Below are 19,276 nucleotides of genomic sequence, written 5' to 3'. Positions count from 1 at the left end.
AAATGGGAGTCAAGATATATAGGTTCGTGTTCTAGACTTGCCACTGGCAAGTTAGATCATATTTCTTTGAGATTCAATTTCTTTCATCTTAAATGAGGTGGTAAAACAAAGTTATTTTTAAGGTCTCATACATTGATCATGAGAATTAATTTCCTAAAAGTCACACATGTATAGTATAGGATTATAAGAAAAAGGGAATAACAACAATCAGCTGTACCCATAAGGGTGAAGTAGACCAAGGAGAAAAAAAGATATACCTGCAATTTCTTCTAAAGTGTTGGCATGCATGTCCAGCAATACAGTTCCATTCAGAATACAACTTCTCAGCTCAAACAAGCTGTGCAATGAAAGAGTAGCCACATAAGGCTTGCTCCACCTTTCCCCACCATCTTCCACATCTTCTTCAAACTTCAGCCACCTATACAAGTAAATATTACTATCAGCACATTGAATATTATATTGCAGATGAACGAACCTTTATCCCAATAATAAAAGGTAAAAGTATAAATAGAGATATTCACATTACTTTTTGGTTTCAAGGGTTTTAGAAGTAAGTAAAAGACAGGCCAAGTCATCTGGTTTATTTCATTTTAATTCCATTTAACAAACATTTTTGTCACTGAAAGACATATTGAAAGCAAAGAAAAACTGTTATTTTTATTATTTTTTCTAGCACTGAAAAAATATATTAATATAAATGTTTAATCAGCGGTCATAGGGAATCTGTTGTAGAAGTAATAAAGAGAGTATATTTCCCAAGATATGGAAGGAATCTGAGTGCCCATTGATAGATGAACAGATAAAGAAAATGTATACACACACACACACACACACACACACACACAGGAATACTATTCAGCCATACAAAAGAAGGAAACCCTGCCATTTGCAACATTTATACACTAACAATGAAGTATCATAAAGAGAAATTAAGAAAGCATTCTGTGTGTATTGCATTAAAAAGAATGAGATACCTAGGAATAAATTTAACTGAGGTGAAAGGTCTGTACTCTGAAAATTATAAGACATTGATGAAAGAAATTGAAGACACAAATAAGTGGAAAGAGAGACCATCTCATGGATTGGAAGAATTAACATTGTAAAAATGTCCATATTATCTCCAGCAGTCTACAGAGTCAAAGCAATTTCCATCAAAACTCTAATGGCATTTTTCCACAGAAATAGAACAAATGATTCTAAAGTTTGTATGGAACCACCAAAGATCCCGAGTAGCCAAAGCAGTCTTGAGATTCAAGAACAAAGCTGGACACATCATGTTCCCAGTTTTCAAACTATATTACAAAGCTACAGTAACCCAAACAGTATGGTATTGCCATAAAAAGACACATAAATCAATAGAACAGAATAGAAAGACCAGAAATAAGCCCATGCATATATGACCAATTAATTTAAGACAAAGGAGGCAAGTCTATACAATGGAAAAAAACAGTCTCTTCAATAAGCAGTGCTGGGAAAACTGGACAGCTACATGTAAAAGAATGAAACTGGACCACTGTCTTACCCTATACACAAAAATTAATTCAAAATGCATTAAAGACTTGACTGTAAGACTAGAAACTCTAAAACTCCTAGAAGAAAATGTAGGCAGTAAGCTTGAAATTACACTTGGCAATATTTTTATCTGACTTCAAAGGCAAGAAAAGCAACAAAAGCAAAAATACACTAATGAGATTTCATCAAACTAAAAGGCTTCTTCACAGTGAAAGAAAGTATCAATGAAATAAAAAGGCAACCTTCTGAATGGGAAAAGAAATTTGCAAATCACATATCTAATAAGGGGTTAGTATCTAAAATATATAAAGAATTTGTATAGCTTAGTAACAAAAAGTAATAATTTGATTAAAAATGGGCAAAGGATCTGAATATTTTTTTCAAAGACATACAGATGGCCAACAAGCACGTGAAAAGATGTTCAGCATCACTAATCATAAGGGACATACAAATACAAATCACAGTGAGATATTACCTCACACCTGTCAGAATGGCTATCAAAAGGACTAGAAATAACAAGTGTTGGCAAGGATATGGGGTAAAAGGAACCCTAGACACTGTAGATGAGAATGTAAATTGGTGCAGCCACTATAGAAAACAATATGGAAGATCCTTAAAAAGTTTTAAAAAATAGAATTACCTTATGATCCAGCAATTCTGTTTCTGGGTATTTATCCAAAGCAAATAAAAACACTAATTCAAAAAGAAAAAAAAAAAAGAGTATATTTCATGGAAAGATAATGGTGATTGAAAAAATGCAAAAGAAAATGAAAGAATACTCATGTTTCTTCAGTGGGAGGTCTTAAAGCAATATTTGAATCTTTTGAAAATTTTGCCCTTTGATTTTTAGGGATGCTAATATAATTTGGGGACTATTCTGTAGGAAAAATATTATGCCTATCTGAATGAAAATTAATGATTGTAGTCACTTCCTAGGGACTAAATCTGTGAGCACTGAGCTCAGCCCCTGATCTCTGAGTCTTCCTGCCATGGCCCGAGAATAGGAGAAGAACCTTGATACTTGGTGCCAAACAGAAGACCAGTGCCTTCTTGGAGTGAAATGGACAGCAATATCTGAGATTGTTTCTAAGTAAGACAAATGGAAGGAATAAAAAGAAATCAGTGATTTTACTGCTCTGGCACTAGCACTAAACCTCTGACTCTTTTAGGGATTTTTTAACCTTAGTACATAACCAATCTAATTCCACCATTTCTAACAAACCCTAGCCTAAATGCCTCTCCTCTCTGTATCCCCCCGCCATTTTCCTCACTTTTTCTCTCCTTATCACTTTTGCCCTAACTTCCTATCTCCATGCAATGTCACTCAAACTTCCTCTCTATATGATACTATATTACTGTTTTGTGTAATCAAATGATCCAACTCCAACTCCAACAGAGGACATGTATGTTGTCTAGTTAAGAACCAGTGTATCAGCCAGCTTAAAAAACTAACCAAAAGGGCTGGTCTGAAAGATTAGCGTGTTGAGTTCCAAGAAAGATAAAGAAAGCTATGGATCTGTCCTCAGTGTTCAAGGACAAAAACATCAGGAAGTAAAAAGGAAACTAATAGGGAAGAACAGTTATGCCTGCCAAAAATTTACAGAGAGGGGAGTATACCTATGGCCATCATAAGTTTATAGACTGCTTGAAGGTTGAAAAAACTTACATTTAAGCACAAGTCACTGACAGTATCTCTTCAAATGGTGACAATTTTATAGAGTATTTTTGTCTACACAGTTGGGAATTTTTTCATATTAGTGAATCTTAATGATTTTCAGCCCTTTACAGGGCCATAATGCATCATAGATCATGTGATGGTTATTAATACTGCTCATCAACTATAACTAGTTCTCCCTCTCTTCTTAGTAAAGAGTAGGATATCACTACCTGGCTCTCTTTCAACTAGGTGAGGCCACTGTTGACAGAGAATTGTGAGCAGAAATTATATGTGCCACTTCCAGACTGGAATTTTTCATTGCCAGGATGAGACCCTCTGGAGCTCTTTTTCCCTTTGTTGCCACCAGCTCTGTTCAAGATGTAGGCGGCTCCATCATCCAGAGTCTCTAAGTAACTCCTGGTGCAGTGGTGCAGAGCCTCCACTGATTCATCATGGATGTGTATCATGAACCATAAATAAACCTTTGTGATTTTAAACTTTTGAAATTACAGGATACTTTTTCTAGCATAATTTAGCCTATCTTAACTACAAATTTTAGCAATTCCTATCAGCATTAAGTTCCTAATGAACTTAATGAATTATATTCACCAAGTGAATATAATTTTAATAAAAATAATAATTTAGTATTTCTTGCCAGGTATAAAAGTAAGGCCATGGTCACATTGCGAATGTCAATATCTCAAAGGATCAACCTCTTGACAGACATTTTGAAATGGGGTAGTATTGTGGAAAGTGTGTTGGATTAGTTGGGAATAAAAAGAAATCTAAGTTTTGGCCCTACTCTATATCTAAATTGCTATGTGACCAAGGGGAAGTCTTTCAATTTCTCCGGGCCACAGTTTTCTCATCTGTAAAATGATGAGACAAATTTAACACATTCAAAACTTGTCCGAGATCACCTAGTCACTAACCTTGTCAAATCAGATGCAACTCCAACTGTTCTTTTTCTCAAGAGTCTGTGCCCATTTTCTACCATAATACAATTGTTGGATTTACAGACTTTTTTTAGCTCAAATATCTTATGCTAAACCCTATAGTGAAAACAACGGAGTTAACATTTAATTTTCATCCTTGTCTGGAACAAATCTCAAGTTGAAAAATGTTCTGTGTTCTCTCCCTCTCTTCTTCTATTAACCACAGAAGGTGTACCAAGAGAGTGGATACAACTTTCATTAAATCTTCTGTCACCTTATATACTACTCACATATCACATGGTTTTCAGAAAAAAAGAATAAAAGAAGGGAGTCTATATAGCAGCACTTATGGTGGTGTTATTTTGACTGAAGAACCTTGTTAGATTTGAAATCTAGTTTCCAGTCTACTGTGTAGTAAAGAAGAATTAGAGTCCTAAAAGGGTATAATTTTGTTTGGGGGACTATAGGTTTCTCATTTCTGGAGCTATAGTACTTTCTGTCATCTCTCTATCTAGAATTGCTACTAAAATGTTGTATTTAAAATTTTCATTGAAGAAATCCTGAAAAGAGTGCTGATACATTACTAAAAAAAAACACCATGTTGTTTCTTAATTACTTGAGTATAAACCTATAGACTGACACATACAATAATATTGTTTGTAAGTTGTAATAACACTAATAATAAATTAATTTTTTAAATATCCATGGGCTTCTTCATCTACACAAAATGAGTCAACCCCTTCTTCTAAAGGAATTTATAGTTAAATTTTACTTCCAGTGAAGATAATTAAATAAGTAACAAAGCATCTACATCATTTTATCTTGGTTCCTCTGAAAGGGAATATTTAAATTTTAAGAATGTAGAGAAGATATGGGGTGCTTGTGTGTGTAGTTCTACACATTTTTATATCATGTATAGATTCAGTAACCACCAACATAATCAAGATACAAAATTGTTCCATCACCACAAACGAGCTTCCTTCATATTCCCAGTCTTCAGCCTGTTTCTGTCCCCTGGTAATCATCAATCTGTTCTTCATCACTATAGTTTTGTCATTTTGAGGATGTTATGTAAATGGAATCAAACAGTTTGCAACTTTTTGAGATAGACATTTTTCACTAAAACATAATGCCCTTCCAAGTTGTTGTATGTATCAATAGTTTTGTTCCTTTTTATTGCTGAAAAGTATTCCACTGCATGGATGTATGGAAGTTTATTTAGCCATTCATCCACTGAAGGATATTCGAGTTGTTTATAGGTTTTTGCTATCACAAATGAAGCTGCTATGAACATTCATGTAGAGGTTTTTGTGTGAACATAAGTTTTCATTTCTCTGGGATAAATGCCCAAGACTGTGATTGCTGAGTCATATTTACCAATGCATGCTTTGTATTAGAAGAAACTATCAACTGTTTTCTAGAGTAATGCTATCATTTTACATTCACACCAGCAATAGCTGAGAGATCCAGTGTCTCTATATCCTCACCAGCATTTGCCATTACGTCTATTTTTTTTATTTTAGTTATTCTACTAGGTGTGCTGTGGTATCTCACAGTGGTTTTAATTTACATTTCCCTAATGACTAATGATGTTGAATACTGTTTTACGTGTTTATCTGCCATGTGCAACTCTTCTTTGAAAGGTCTGTTTTTTGCCCAGTTTTATAATTGACTTGTTTTCATACTGTTGAACTTTGAGAGTTCTTTACATATTCTAGATATATTATTTTTGTCACATATAGGGTTTGCAAATATTTTCTCCCCGTCTATAGTTTGCCTTCATCCTTAAGGATTTTTCACAGCAAAATGTTTTTAATTCTGGTGGAGTTCAATTTAAGAATATTTTCTTTTTTTCTTTTATTCAAAAGATTGTGCTTTTGGTATCATGTCTAAAAACTCATTTTCCAGCCCTAGGTCCTTAAGATTTTCTCCTGTGTTTTCTCTAACATTTGTATAGCTTTATGTTTTAAATTTAGATTATGATTTATTTTGAATTAATTTTTGCATGCCCTGTGAAGTTTAGACTGAAGTTAATATTTTTACTTATATGTAGATCTCTAATTGTTCCAGTACCATTTGTTGAAAATATAATTCTTCCTTCATCTTTGTCAAAAATCAATTAGCAGTACTTGAGGTAGTCTTTCTTAGTTCTCTATTCTGTTCCATTGATCTACATGTCATCTGAAAAAACAGTTTAAAAACAAAACTCCTTCCTTTAGAAAAATTTCTTTCAAATTGGGGGCTTGGTCTTTTAGAAAAGAATGGAGACTCTTGGGGATTCCAAGCAGTTTGGATGGCCAAATATGTCATATGCATGGATGGTTTGATATAACCATAGGTTTTGTGAGTATTACAGAAGGAAACATAAGATACTTTCCATAAAAAGGAACCCACAAGTTACAAATATCAAGTTACTAAACATTTCAAGATTCAGTGCTTTATGCCAACTGCAGAAAGATGCCAAAAGCTTTAAAAGATATTTAAATGAATATATTTTAAAGATACATAAGTATATCTCTCTTTTCTGTTTTTCACTCCATTTCATACTCCAAAGATAGAAATTAGCAGGTCTGAGAACACATCAAATCCTGTTTCAAGATTTCTAGTCACTGAATATACTGTCACTTGCAAAATGCCTGGTTGCAGTTAATGACATAAAGTGCTGCAATTTATTCCAGTTTTCAAATAAACTCAGTTGACATTCGTTTGAATAGCAAACCAAAGCAAACAAGAGTCTCATAGGCATGAATGAGATGTGATGGACAATGAAAAAAAACAGAAATTGTAGGCCAATTGCATGACATTTTCTATGGGGGAGGGGTGGATTTAAAGTCTGTTGAGATTATTTTCATTTCCTTCAGTATGTCTGGGTCTGTTTTCACCCATAATTAACACATTGGAATCTCTTTCAACTAAGCAACAACAACATAAAAATAGGTGTTTCCTGAATTCTTTGAGGATTAAGTTGATGATAATCTCTTCTTCAATACTCATATTAGAAATCTACAAAAGAAAATTCTTCTGCAAATTAGAAATAGATGTTTGCTATAGAATTTAATTCTTTCTGTTTATTTTATTCCCACTAATTTAGTTTAACTTTTCTAATGATTTTTATTCTCTGATTCTATCCAAATAAGGAGTAAAGGAGTTACCATATCATCCAAAATTATAGCCTTGGAGGAAGTCACGAAATCTCAAGAGAAAACATCCTTTTTGGGTAGAGTTAAGGATGTGGAGGGTGAAGGGGAACATGGTTAGAGTGGGGGATGGAGAATAACATATGTAATCATAAAGTGCCTATTTCAAGGGGAAAAGAGGGATAAAATATATCCAAACTTAGAGATTATTGACATTAGCTGTTCTTAATTCATATTATTTTCACACCTCACATTGCACTGAAAAATCCTGATGACTTGAATCTTTATCAATTTTGAATATCAAATACCTTCACATCATCAATAAAATTGTTTTGATGTAATAATCCGTTTCCACATTACCAGAGGCCTAACTGCTACCCCCTGCTTTGTCTCTGCTGAGCTTATTTGTGGGAAGCATTTTTAAAGGGCAATCACAGTGAGTCAAGCATGTTGTCTCCACAATTGCACAGCTGTGGTATCTTTGCCTACTTTTCTATTAATAATATTATATGTTATTTATAAGGAGGACATTGTAATTGTGTTGATTTCATTAGCCCTGTCATATGGCTTCTTTTAGGGTTTTTAAAAGTGAACAGCTGGTTTTCACAAAAAATTATTAAATAATTATGATTCAAAAATTTAGCTTCAAAATCTAAAACTTTGCTTAAGTTTTACTTGGCAGCAACAGTGGGCATGAATTATTCAAGATGTGATATGTGGCAGGTGCAATGTGCTGATAAAATATCCTTTTTATTTCTACTATTAGGGCAGAAAATTATTAATCACTCCCCCCAAAAATACTAATTAAAAGAAGTACTCGCAATGGTTATGCTAATGACTTATTAGAATTAAATTGCATTTGAAAAATCAGATGGAGTCATGAAGTAACTAAACTTGGTATTTTTAAATGAACTAGGGTGTCCAGAACAAAATTACTTCCACCACTTTAAAACCCACTCCATTTCTAAGTCCTAAATTCTGTTCTTCCCTGACGTATTGTGTGGAGGTTTGCACTTTAAATTCCTTATCAACAACTTTTTAATCATGAAAGAGCAAAGTTTATAACACTAATTGGTGGAGAATATTATCATATATTGGTTTTCTGTCATCAAAGAAGATGAGCACACATAATTATGTCTTTGAAATAGTTTTTGATGAAGTTGGAAGAAAAAAATTAGGTAGATGGTTCTTAACCTTAAAATTTGCCAGGTCATATAAAAACTGTTTCAAGTTTAGTTCTATATTTAAAATATTATAATAGCATCAGAAAGAACTTAACTTATGTAATTTCTTCATTAAAAAAGGTAATTCATGCAGAATAACATACCACTGCATTAAAAAACACAAATGAAAAAAATAAGTGACTTGAAATAAAACAGGTAAAGTAAATGAACAGTTAGTTCTCAGGAAAAATACAACATATGGAAAGATTTTCAATCTCACTAATAATTAAAGAAATACAAAATAAAACAATGAGATTTATTTTTCACCTATAAAATTAGCCAAAATTTTTACAAGTGTGATGATTTTTAGTATGGCAAAGATCTGAGGGAAAATAAGCATTCTCATGCATTGCTGAGGGAAGTGTAAATTACCAAAACATGTTATGAAGGCAATTTTGCAATACCTATAAAAGTGAAAAAAAAAGTCTGCTCTCTTTGATACATAAATTCCACTGTTGAAAATTCACTCTACATAAATACCTACAAAATAATGCCAAAATACCTGTGTAAATGATTATTGCAGTGATGTTTACAGAAAAAACATAAAACAAGCTAAATCCCTATCAACAGTGGCTAATTAAATGAAAGTTCATCCCTATGATTAAATGTAATGCAGTCATTAAAGAGATTAAAAAGATTGAGTAATCTGTATTGATAATATGGAAAATGATCCAAATATATTAAGTGAAAAAAGCAAGGCATGAACAGAGTATATAATCCCTTTTATGCAGATATAAAAAGGGCATACATGCAGATCTAGGCATTAAAATTTTTATGAAAAGATGTACAAAAAGCAATTAACAGAGATTACCTTTGAGGAGATGGACTATGAACAAGAGTAGAGCAATATTCTTGCTTTTTTACCCTTCTATGACTTTAAAATTTTAAATATTAGCAGTTAGTTTTATTTTTTGAATGTTAACAGAGATGAACTAGGTGAAAGCCATTTTTATTTTCTTCTGTATACTTTTAGTATTTTTAAATAAAAGAGAACTACAAAGACCACTCAAAATATATCAAGCAAGAATTAACCAGGCCAGTATTATTTATGATATTATCATGATCGAACACTTAATTCCACACTAACTCTGGCTAGAGTTAAGGGTTAAGGCAATGATTAAATGCAAGATCTGAGACTCTGTTCCTAAGGCCTCGGAACCTACATTTCAGCAAGATCCCTACTGATGTATTCACATTAAAACCTGGAAAGCAGCAGGTGAAAGACAACCCTAGGTGTGCCCACAGTTCCCTGTGCACACCTGTATCCCAGCATTCATTATACAGTGTTTACAACTTTATCTAAATCCCACATTAGAGGTGAGGTTGTTAAAGGCAAGATCTAAGGTTTGTTTCTTGTTTGTTTGTTTTTCTTGTTTTTGGCTATGTGGCATGGCTTGTGGGATCTTAGCTCCTTGCCCAGGGATTGAACCCTGGCCCTAGGCAGTGAAAGCACAGTCCTAACCACTGGACCACCTGGGAATTCCCTAAGATTTTTGTTGTTGTTGTTGTTCTATATCCATTGCACCTGGCACACAATAGCCCATAAATGTTTGTTAAATAAATGAGTAAATAAGCAAGAAAGGATGAATGAAAAAATAAATGCAAATTTAGTTTATTGCTCTTTTATAGCAATTCATCAATAACATGGAAATATTAATTACAAATAACAGAAAAAGTAATTGATTAAAAATTATTTGTAAAACCACTATGTTTAAATGTATACATATCCTAGAAACACATTACAAAATAATTTTACCCTTAACAAATAGTACACAAATTCAGGACTCCAACCAAAGTCTCTTATAATGTTTGCTCTTTCTTTTAAAAAGTCCCATGTAATATCACCAGTTGGGGCAGAAGCTAGTAGTTGAAAAAACAGAAATAAATTACTGCTAGATATCTATTGTTTTCCTGATGACACACAAATTATGCTACTGTTTAAGACTGCAGCTGCTGCTGGTTCTGTGTCACTGTTTACTATAATTACAGCCTTCAGATTTCATTCTGACCCATATCACATTATAGGATATAGCCAGGCCAGATGAACAATTTCAGAAATCAGCAGCATTGATGGATGTTTGTAAAATTGTGGCATTAGAAATCTCTTTTTCTAAGAGCATGAAAATTCCTTGGTATACCTTCACCCTTCAACAAAAGAATCCTCACCTGGCTGTTTCTCGCCACTCAGCATCCTCACCTTCACGCCAGCAAATCTCATCCAGTTCCGTGAAGAGGTCATGAGGGATGTGCTCTTCGTCATCATCCTCAGTCCCAAGAATAAACTGTACCCGCTGTGATGGGGTGTCTATGGAAATAAGAGACATGAACATGCATTATCATGACTCTGAGCTTCAGATGTCCTGGTCATTGCCTTCAACGCCACTCCAAACTCACATCTCCCCTGCCCCCCACCGCAGCACTCAGCCAGAGGAGAGGTGGGAAATCAACGCTAAATTTGGCATTATATTAAGTCTAGTATAATGCGGGATCATAAATATGTAAAATGTAAGTATGTAATGTATCTATACTATCAAAGACATCAAATGTGATGATTATTTTGGATTACTTATAACATCATGGCAACTATTTCTACATCTCTCATACACACATTTTCTCTCATCACATATGCTACATTTTATGGTAGTATTTATAAGAGTAGACTATGATAAGGTTCACTTATACTAAAACTGTGCTGAATATAATTCACCAAAGAACTCCCTTGTGATGCTTCTTTGTCGTCACACCTTCCTCCCTCCCCTAACCCCTGGCAACCACTAATCTGGTCCCTACTGCTATATGTTTTGCCTTTTCCAGAATGCCATATAAATGGAAGCACACGATATAGAGCTTTTTGAGACTGTTGTTGTTCACTTATCATGATGCCTTTGAGATTCTGAGATTTACCTGTGTCACTGAATATATCAGTAATTCATTTTTTATTGCTGAGTAATAGTCCATTGTAGGAATGTACCATAGTTTGCTTATCCATTCACTTATTGAAGAGTATTTAGTTTACAATTTTTTCAATTATGAATAGAAGTGCTATAAGTATTCTTACACAGGTTTTGGTGTGAACATAAGTTTTTATTCTCTTGGGTAAATACCTAGAGTAGGAGTGCTGGGTTACCTGGTAAATGTATGTTCAATCAACACATTTGTGATGAAAATTATAAAATTTTATTGAATGATGTAAAAGTAGACCTAAATAAATAAGATTATACTAATGGGAAAGCCCACAGTGGAAAACCATATTATAAATTCAATATTATTCCAATAAAATATCTGGTATTTTCAAATATTTTTTAAAACACAAAAGCATGAGTAAATCAGTAACAAGCAATAGTGATTACTGAAATCTATAATATCAAATATTTTGTGAAAATAAACAAATTAATCAGAACTTAAAGGATTAAGTTATAAGTAAGTCATAACTGAGAGGCCATCGCACATACTGTTTCCCCTAGATCTCCTATGTATCTTTCAGCATCTACTTCACTGTAATATGCTTCAGCAAGCCTACCTGATCAGCCTCATAAAACACAAACACACATATAAGCACACTCATATGCAATAATTAAGTCAGGCACCTGTTATCTTAATTTATAGCACTCTACACTTCTCCTTGTTATACATATCCCAATTGTCATTTAAAATTTACTGTTCAATAACAAGTTAAATACTTTAAATACCAAATATCCAGCTTCCAGAATTAGTCTCTTAGAAGGAGATAGGATCTAGTCCCTAAAGAAGAAATTATGCATGCAAAAATACTTTTCAAATTATAAAGCATTATATAAATATCATTAATGATGACTGATGCTGATGCTAGTGGTAGTGGGGATGGTTACAATTAAAATATAGGCCTGTCAAAATAGAAAGGTTTAGAATTGAAGCAGGGAGAATGAGAAAATAATAGTGCCATTAATTAAAAGAGGATTGTAACGTGGATGAGCCTTGAAGGTCATAAGTGAAATGTCAGACAGAGAAAGACAGATACTATATAATCTCACTTATACATGGAATCTTAAAAAAAAAAGACAGGATGAAACATGGCAATAAAACAAAACAAAAACAGCAAACTCATGAAAAAGAGATCAGATTTGTGCTTACCAGCAGTGGGGGGATGGGGGGAGGGGAAGTTGGAGGAAAATGGTCAAAATGTATGAACTTCTAAGTATAAGGTAAATAAGTACTAGGGATGTAATGATGTAATATAAAAAAACATGATGATTACAGTTAACACTGCTGTATGATATATAAGAAAGCTGTTGAGTAGATCCTAAGAGTTCTCATCTCAAGGAGACATTTTTTTCCTTTCTTTTTATTGTATCTATATGAGATGATGGATGTTAACTAAACCTATCATGGTAGTCATTTCACAGCACGTGAAGCAAACCATCATGCCCTACACCTTAAACTTATACAGTGAGGTATGTCAATTATTTTTCAATAAAACTGGGGGGGAGGGGGAGGGTTATCAGAATGAGGAGCCAGTATTATAGGCTGAGAGCACAAGAGACATCTTTTTTTTAAACTTTTATTTATTTATTTCATTTATTGGCTGCATTGGGTCTTCATTGCTGCGTGTGGGCTTTCTGTACTTGCAGAGAGCGGGGTCTACTCTTCATTGTGGTACACAGGCTTCTTATTGTGGTGGCTTCTCTTGTTGCAGAGCACAGGCTCTAGGCACGTGGGCTTCAGTAGTTGCAGCACATGGGCTCAGTAGTTGTGGCTCATGGGCTCTAGAGTGCAGGCTCAGTAATTGTGGCACACAGGCTTAGTTGCTCTGCGGTATGTGGGATCTTCCCAGACCAGGGCTCAAACCTGTGTCCCCAGCATTGGCAGGCAGATTCTTAACCACTGCGCCACCAGGGAAGCCCCAAGAGACATCTTTTAGATATGCTGAGTTTGAGGTGATTATGGTTCAAACATATAAAATGGTCACAGGAAAGGTGGATATTTGATTCTGGAAAAGAGGACAGGGTCAGAGGTAAAAACATGAGTTCCATTTAACTAGAGAAGTCATTTGATTACAGTGGATGAGGACTCAGAAATGAAAGAACAGAGAGAGAAGACAGCATCAGGGGAATAATAAGCTTTAAGATTTAGGATGAGGAAGAGGAGTTAAAAAAATCAGAAGAGGATTAGATAGGTATGTAGAAGGATTGATACACTAAAAGAATATATAATGAGAACCTTCCATTGGTCAGGTGAATTAGAAAGATACAAACAGGAAAAAAAAACCTCTGCCCTTATAAAGTTTACATCTGATGGAGAGCGTAGTACAACACGGCTCAAGGTAGAAAAGAATTTCAAAAAGAATAAGAAGTCAGTAATAGATGCTGTAGAATCAATGATAAGAGCAATAGGATTTGGACAGCTTAATGTTCAAAAGCACTGGAATTCCGAAGACCATATATTACCTTTACAATCAGAAATAAACAAATAAGCTATCAATATTTCTATTTGGAACATAGACCATATTTTCAACAAATGGTTAGTTAAAATCAATCTTACAAACTTATACTACCTGAGGAAAGCCACTAATAGAATCGTAATTGGAAATAAGCAAGTTCCTTTGCAAACTTTCTTCTTTTCATTGTTAGCTATGTTACTCATACTGCTTTAATTACTCACATATTAATTAACCAGGGTCTTAAATACATTTTTCCCAATAATCAGTGAAAATACTCTCCTTTCTGTAGGCCCTGTCCGAACGTTCTCTATTTTTCAGGCCCTTTCTGGAGAATAGTCAACAAATACATTGAGAAATATACTTCTTATAACAACATAACAAGTATAATGACAAAGTGAATTGGAAAATTCCCTTTTACATATATGATCTTACTGTCATGAAAACCACAACCCTCACACAATGACATTTAGATCAAGAAAGCAGGTTCACTAGGTGTTTACCATTTTGCATTTCTGAATTACAGATGCTCTTCTTCTTCTTCTTTATCCTTGTCATATTTCAGATAAATCAACATTTAGATTATCTTTTGAAATCATGAAATGATGACAAGTTTAACGGTTCTGTTTCAAATGGATGTCTCCAGTCTCTTTGCAGCTCAATACTATTTTCCATCTTCATTTGAATTTTTTTAAGCTCTTTATTGGAATATAATTGCTTTACACTCTGATACCAGTTTTTGAGGTACACCAAAGTCAATCAGCTGCATTTATACACATGTCCCCATATTCCCTCCCTCCCGTGACTTCCCCCCACCCTCCTCGTGAACTTTAAAATTTTGCTCATATTATTTGAATGTCCTATACAACCTATTCATTTGGATTCCTAAATTTTAATTCATTTTATAACTGAAATAATATATTTATTATTAATGCTAATTTTGTTATGGATTGGCAAAAAGAACATTTCAGCTGAAGCATCAAGAACCCATGGTATTTCCCTCCAAAGGGGATGCGAGACTACATGCAGAATTTACAAACCACGTTCCTGAAAACCTAGTTATTTAACTCTAACTCTTTACCCATACTAAGGCTATCAAAGAATCATAAGTTGAAAACAGCAGGCACATTCTGGAAATAATTTCTTCATAGAAAGCTGTAATGTGAGTCCCAAGTCTCCTTAATCCTTTACAAAAGGAGGAGAATAGGGTGTCTGCCCCTCCCTCAAACCAAGTGAGTAGAGCTCTAGGGCATCACGAGTTTAACATGTCCCCCCGCAGTGGACTGGGGTATGACTCCTGCCTGAGAAGCAATGTCTGCCTCGCTGCTGATGGCTGAAATTGCTGCTGTGAACATGCACTCCAGAATTTACCAAGGCAATGAGTGGGTGCATGTGTTCTGTGAATCCTATATGGGTCGCCCCTATGAGGCAGAGAGAAGCAGAGAGAGAGAGAGAATATGCAAGAGAGATAGAATGTGGAATGTGGGGTCATCTTAGATGTTGTCCAAGAGGCTGTCAAGGAGCAACTACAAGACTTTAGCAGGGGGAATCTATCACTATAGCTGAATGCCTGGGAGATAAGGAGGAATAAGTAATAAGGCAGAAAAGAGTGCAGGTAAAAGACCCTCAGAAGAAAATGAGTAAATTCAAATTCTTGTTAAGCCTAGAGAGAGTGACATCAGCTTGTAATACTACCAGCTAAGTAAGAGCTTTCCTGCCCCATTCCACTTAGTTCTTTCCATTTCCTATGCTCCAGATCTGACTGAATCAGAAACTAGAGTTAGAAAGATGATGGAGCATCTGGGAGAAGGAGAAGAAGGTAGGAGGGAAAAAAAGCCGCTACATTCTCTATTCTCAACTGGAGCACACCTGGGCAAGGGAGGGGGCAAAAGGCCTTATGGTTAAAGTAAGTTCAAAGTTTTCACTATTACAGGAGACTAAATATTTTAATTACTTATTAGAGGACTTCAAGTTACCTATGAGTGACTAGAAAAGCTGGAGAACCCATCAGAGTTTTCATTCAGGAGCAGAATAACAATTAGACCCACTAAATAAATACAGAGGGATGGTACAAGTCAGAAATAGAGTTAGTTTATAATTAAATCCCGCAAGTAGTGTTCAGTCAATATAAAAATTACAAGAAGCTTAGAAATGATCATAGTTCTTTTATATTCATAAATGAGTCCTTCAAACTCAAAACCAACAACCTGATTAAAAAAAAATGGGCCAAAGATTTTAATAGGCAACCCACAAAAAAAGATATACAGATAACAAGCATATGAAAAGATGCTCCACATCATGTATTACCAGGGAAATGCATATTAAAACAATGATACCATTATGCACCTGTTAAAATGTCCAAAATTCAGAACACTAACCACACCAAATGCTGGCAAGGATGTAAAACAACAGGAGCTCTCATTCACTGCTATTGGGAATATAAAATGGTATAGCTACTCTGGAAGACAGCTTAGCAGTCTCTTACAAAACTAAACATGCTTTTACTGTATGATCCAGCAATTGCTCTCCTTGGTAGTTACCCAAAGGAGCTGAAACTGAGGCCAACCAAAAAGCCCTGCACACAGATGTTTATAGCAGCTTTATTCATAATTGCTAAAACTTGGAAGAAACCAAAATGTCCTTCAGTAGGTGAGTGGATAAATATATTATGGTTCATCCAGACAATAAAATATTATTCAATGCTAAAAAGAAATGAGACAGTAAGCCACGAAAAGACATGGAGGAATCTTAAAGTATATTAGTAGGTGAAAGAAGCTAGTCTGAAAAGGTTACATACTGTATGATTTCAACTATATGACATTCTGGAAAACTATGGAGAGAGTAAAAAGATCAGTGGTAGCTCGGGGTGGGAGTGGGATGAATAGGCTGAGAACAGAGGATTTTTAGGCCATTCAAATACTCTCTATGATAATGACAGATATATGTCATTATATATTTGTTCAAACCCATAGAATATACAACAGCAAGAGTAAGCCCTAAGGTAAACTATGCTTTGGGGCATGATTACGATGTGTCCATGTAAGTTCATCCTTGGTAAAAAAAAATGTACCATTCTGGTGAGTGATGTGAATAATGGGGGTGGCTATACATGTAGGTGGGCAAGGAGTATATGCGAAATCTCTGTACCTTCCTGTCAATTTTGATGTAAACCTAAAACTGCTCTAAAAAATAAAGTGTTAAAATACAGAGCATCTCAGTTTTTAAATTAATTGTCCCCACCAATATGCAGCACTATATCTTATATATGATTACATATATTTAAGAAATTATAAGAAAGAGGAAAAAGAAACTACTTCTATAAGCATATTTGCTTCAGGCATTAGTAAGGCATTTTTTAAAAGAATGTTAATATATGAGATATTGTTTATTACCAAATATTTTAAGAAATTTGTCAAACTAAATTTTATAGCAAAATGAATACCAATTGAGTCAACAGCCAAGTCTCCTGCTTAACAACCTCTTCAAAAGAAGATGCCAGTTTCCTAGATGTTGAATGTTGACTTGAAATGAGACTGATAGATTCCCACAAATGTCAAATGTACTTAAGGAAATCACAGTGCAGCATATACATTTATGATTTAATTTATCTGATATAAGAAGCTAGTATTATGTTTTTCCTAAAAGTGTACTATCTGGGTGATAATACATACTAAACCCAGTCTCATCAGAGTCAAATGAAATGCTTCTTGACAGCCTGTTACCTTTGTGGCTGGTTGTTCTAACCAAAAATTTAAAAATTTAAAAATTTAAAAAATATATATATATATGTAATAAATAGTGCTTCAAATAGTCATAAAAAAGATGTAAATTGCAATTTTAGAGTTACACTAAGAAATCAATTGAATTTTTCTATTAGACCTACCCAGTGTGACCAGACATAGCAATTTTGTATATCATGACAACCTATTCTAAATAGTCACTCACTTGTTCAGAAACCACATTCCGGAGTAGCCATGCCTCAACATTGGCATTATGTTTCTCACGCTTTTGAAACAATTTCTTTTATCACTGTTTTCAATGACTTATTTCAGTTTACTCTGCATCAGTAATCTGGGTATCTATAACACTTACCATGCATCCAACCCCCCAAACTCAATTACTATGTGCAGGAACCTTGCTTTTAAGACTCCTTAGTATTTCCCCTAATAAAGCATGAGGATCACTCATCACAATACAGCCATTAAATAAACATGAGGAAATAAGACCCTCACAGTTATGAATAAAGAGGATTTGAAAGTCTGAGGTAGGGCATCATATGTTTAAAAGACTTCTCTAAGACACAATGATAATAGCATAGGAAATAGTAATTTATTAAAGTAGGATAATCTATTCATGGACAAGAGGTATTTATGTGGGTTTTAAATAACATACACTCCCTGTATCTGGCTTTTCATTCTTTAGAGTAGAAAAGATTTTATAGGTATTAGGCTATGCTCACAAAGTCTTTTTATGATCATCCTATCAACATACTTTTAACGTCTTAAAGAGAGACTCAGACTATGTTTCAATACAGCAAATGTTCAAAATGTGTTATTCAATGACTTTTTAAATATCTATGCAACTTAAAATTGTATGACATAATCCTATAAATTATAGTAATATCAAAATCAGAAAGAATTTTCTAAGCATAAATATTTCTCCTATGTTGATAGATATTTTATTTATTTTTAAGATAGCCACTGAAAACAGATCATTGTAATACAAACTGTAGCTAAGACTGTGATAGATTAAGATAAGGTTCTGTTTCTGTATTTAGTAAAATATATAATGGAAATAAATTACAGCATAAAGAAAGTTGCACTAAGGAATAAGGGTCGCCGCCTCTTAGTAGCCTCTTCTGGAATCTGTAGTTCATCAAAAGACACTATTAAAAGAGTGAAAAGATAAGCCACAAATGTGAGAAGATAACTGAAACATGAAAAACCAACAAAAGATTTATGTGCATAATATATAAAGAACTTCTACAAATCAAAAAGAAAAAGCAATCCAATAAAAAAAAAAAAAAGCATAAGACTTGAATAGGCACTTCACAGAAGAGACTATCCAAATAGCCAAAAAGCACATGCAAAGTTACACAACCTCACTGGTAATCGAGAAATGCAAATTAAGGTAATGACATACCATTTTGCCCCTCATCAGATGGGTAATGTTAATAGAATGAAATTGTCAAGTGGTAGTTAGAATGTAAAACAACATATGCTCTCACACTTTGCTGATGACAGTGTAAATATGTACCCGACTTTGGAAACTGTTTGGCATTATCTACTAAAGTTGAAATACACATATCCTATGACTCAGCAATAAATAATTTCATTCCTAGGCATGAGAAATGCATATGTGCACCAAGAGACATATACAAAAATGTTCACAGCACTGTT

The 19,276-nt window shown here is 34.1% G+C and overlaps 1 protein-coding gene across 1 annotated transcript in view; it reads right to left on the bottom strand.

Moving 5' to 3' along the window:
* Nucleotides 1-19,276, bottom strand: part of SLC4A10 (solute carrier family 4 member 10) — a 293,828-nt gene that overhangs the window by 136,981 nt on the left and 137,571 nt on the right. The window contains exons 4-5 of the mRNA XM_057745435.1: nt 10,631-10,769; nt 258-418 (exon numbers count right to left, since the gene is read on the bottom strand). Of these exons, the coding sequence (XP_057601418.1) occupies nt 258-418; nt 10,631-10,769 (300 nt within the window). The remainder of the gene's footprint in view (nt 1-257; nt 419-10,630; nt 10,770-19,276) is intronic.

Source organism: Hippopotamus amphibius, chromosome 8 (assembly GCF_030028045.1).
Source record: "Hippopotamus amphibius kiboko isolate mHipAmp2 chromosome 8, mHipAmp2.hap2, whole genome shotgun sequence".
Classification (NCBI taxonomy): Eukaryota; Metazoa; Chordata; class Mammalia; order Artiodactyla; family Hippopotamidae; genus Hippopotamus; species Hippopotamus amphibius.
This window is presented reverse-complemented; position numbering and strand designations above follow the sequence as displayed.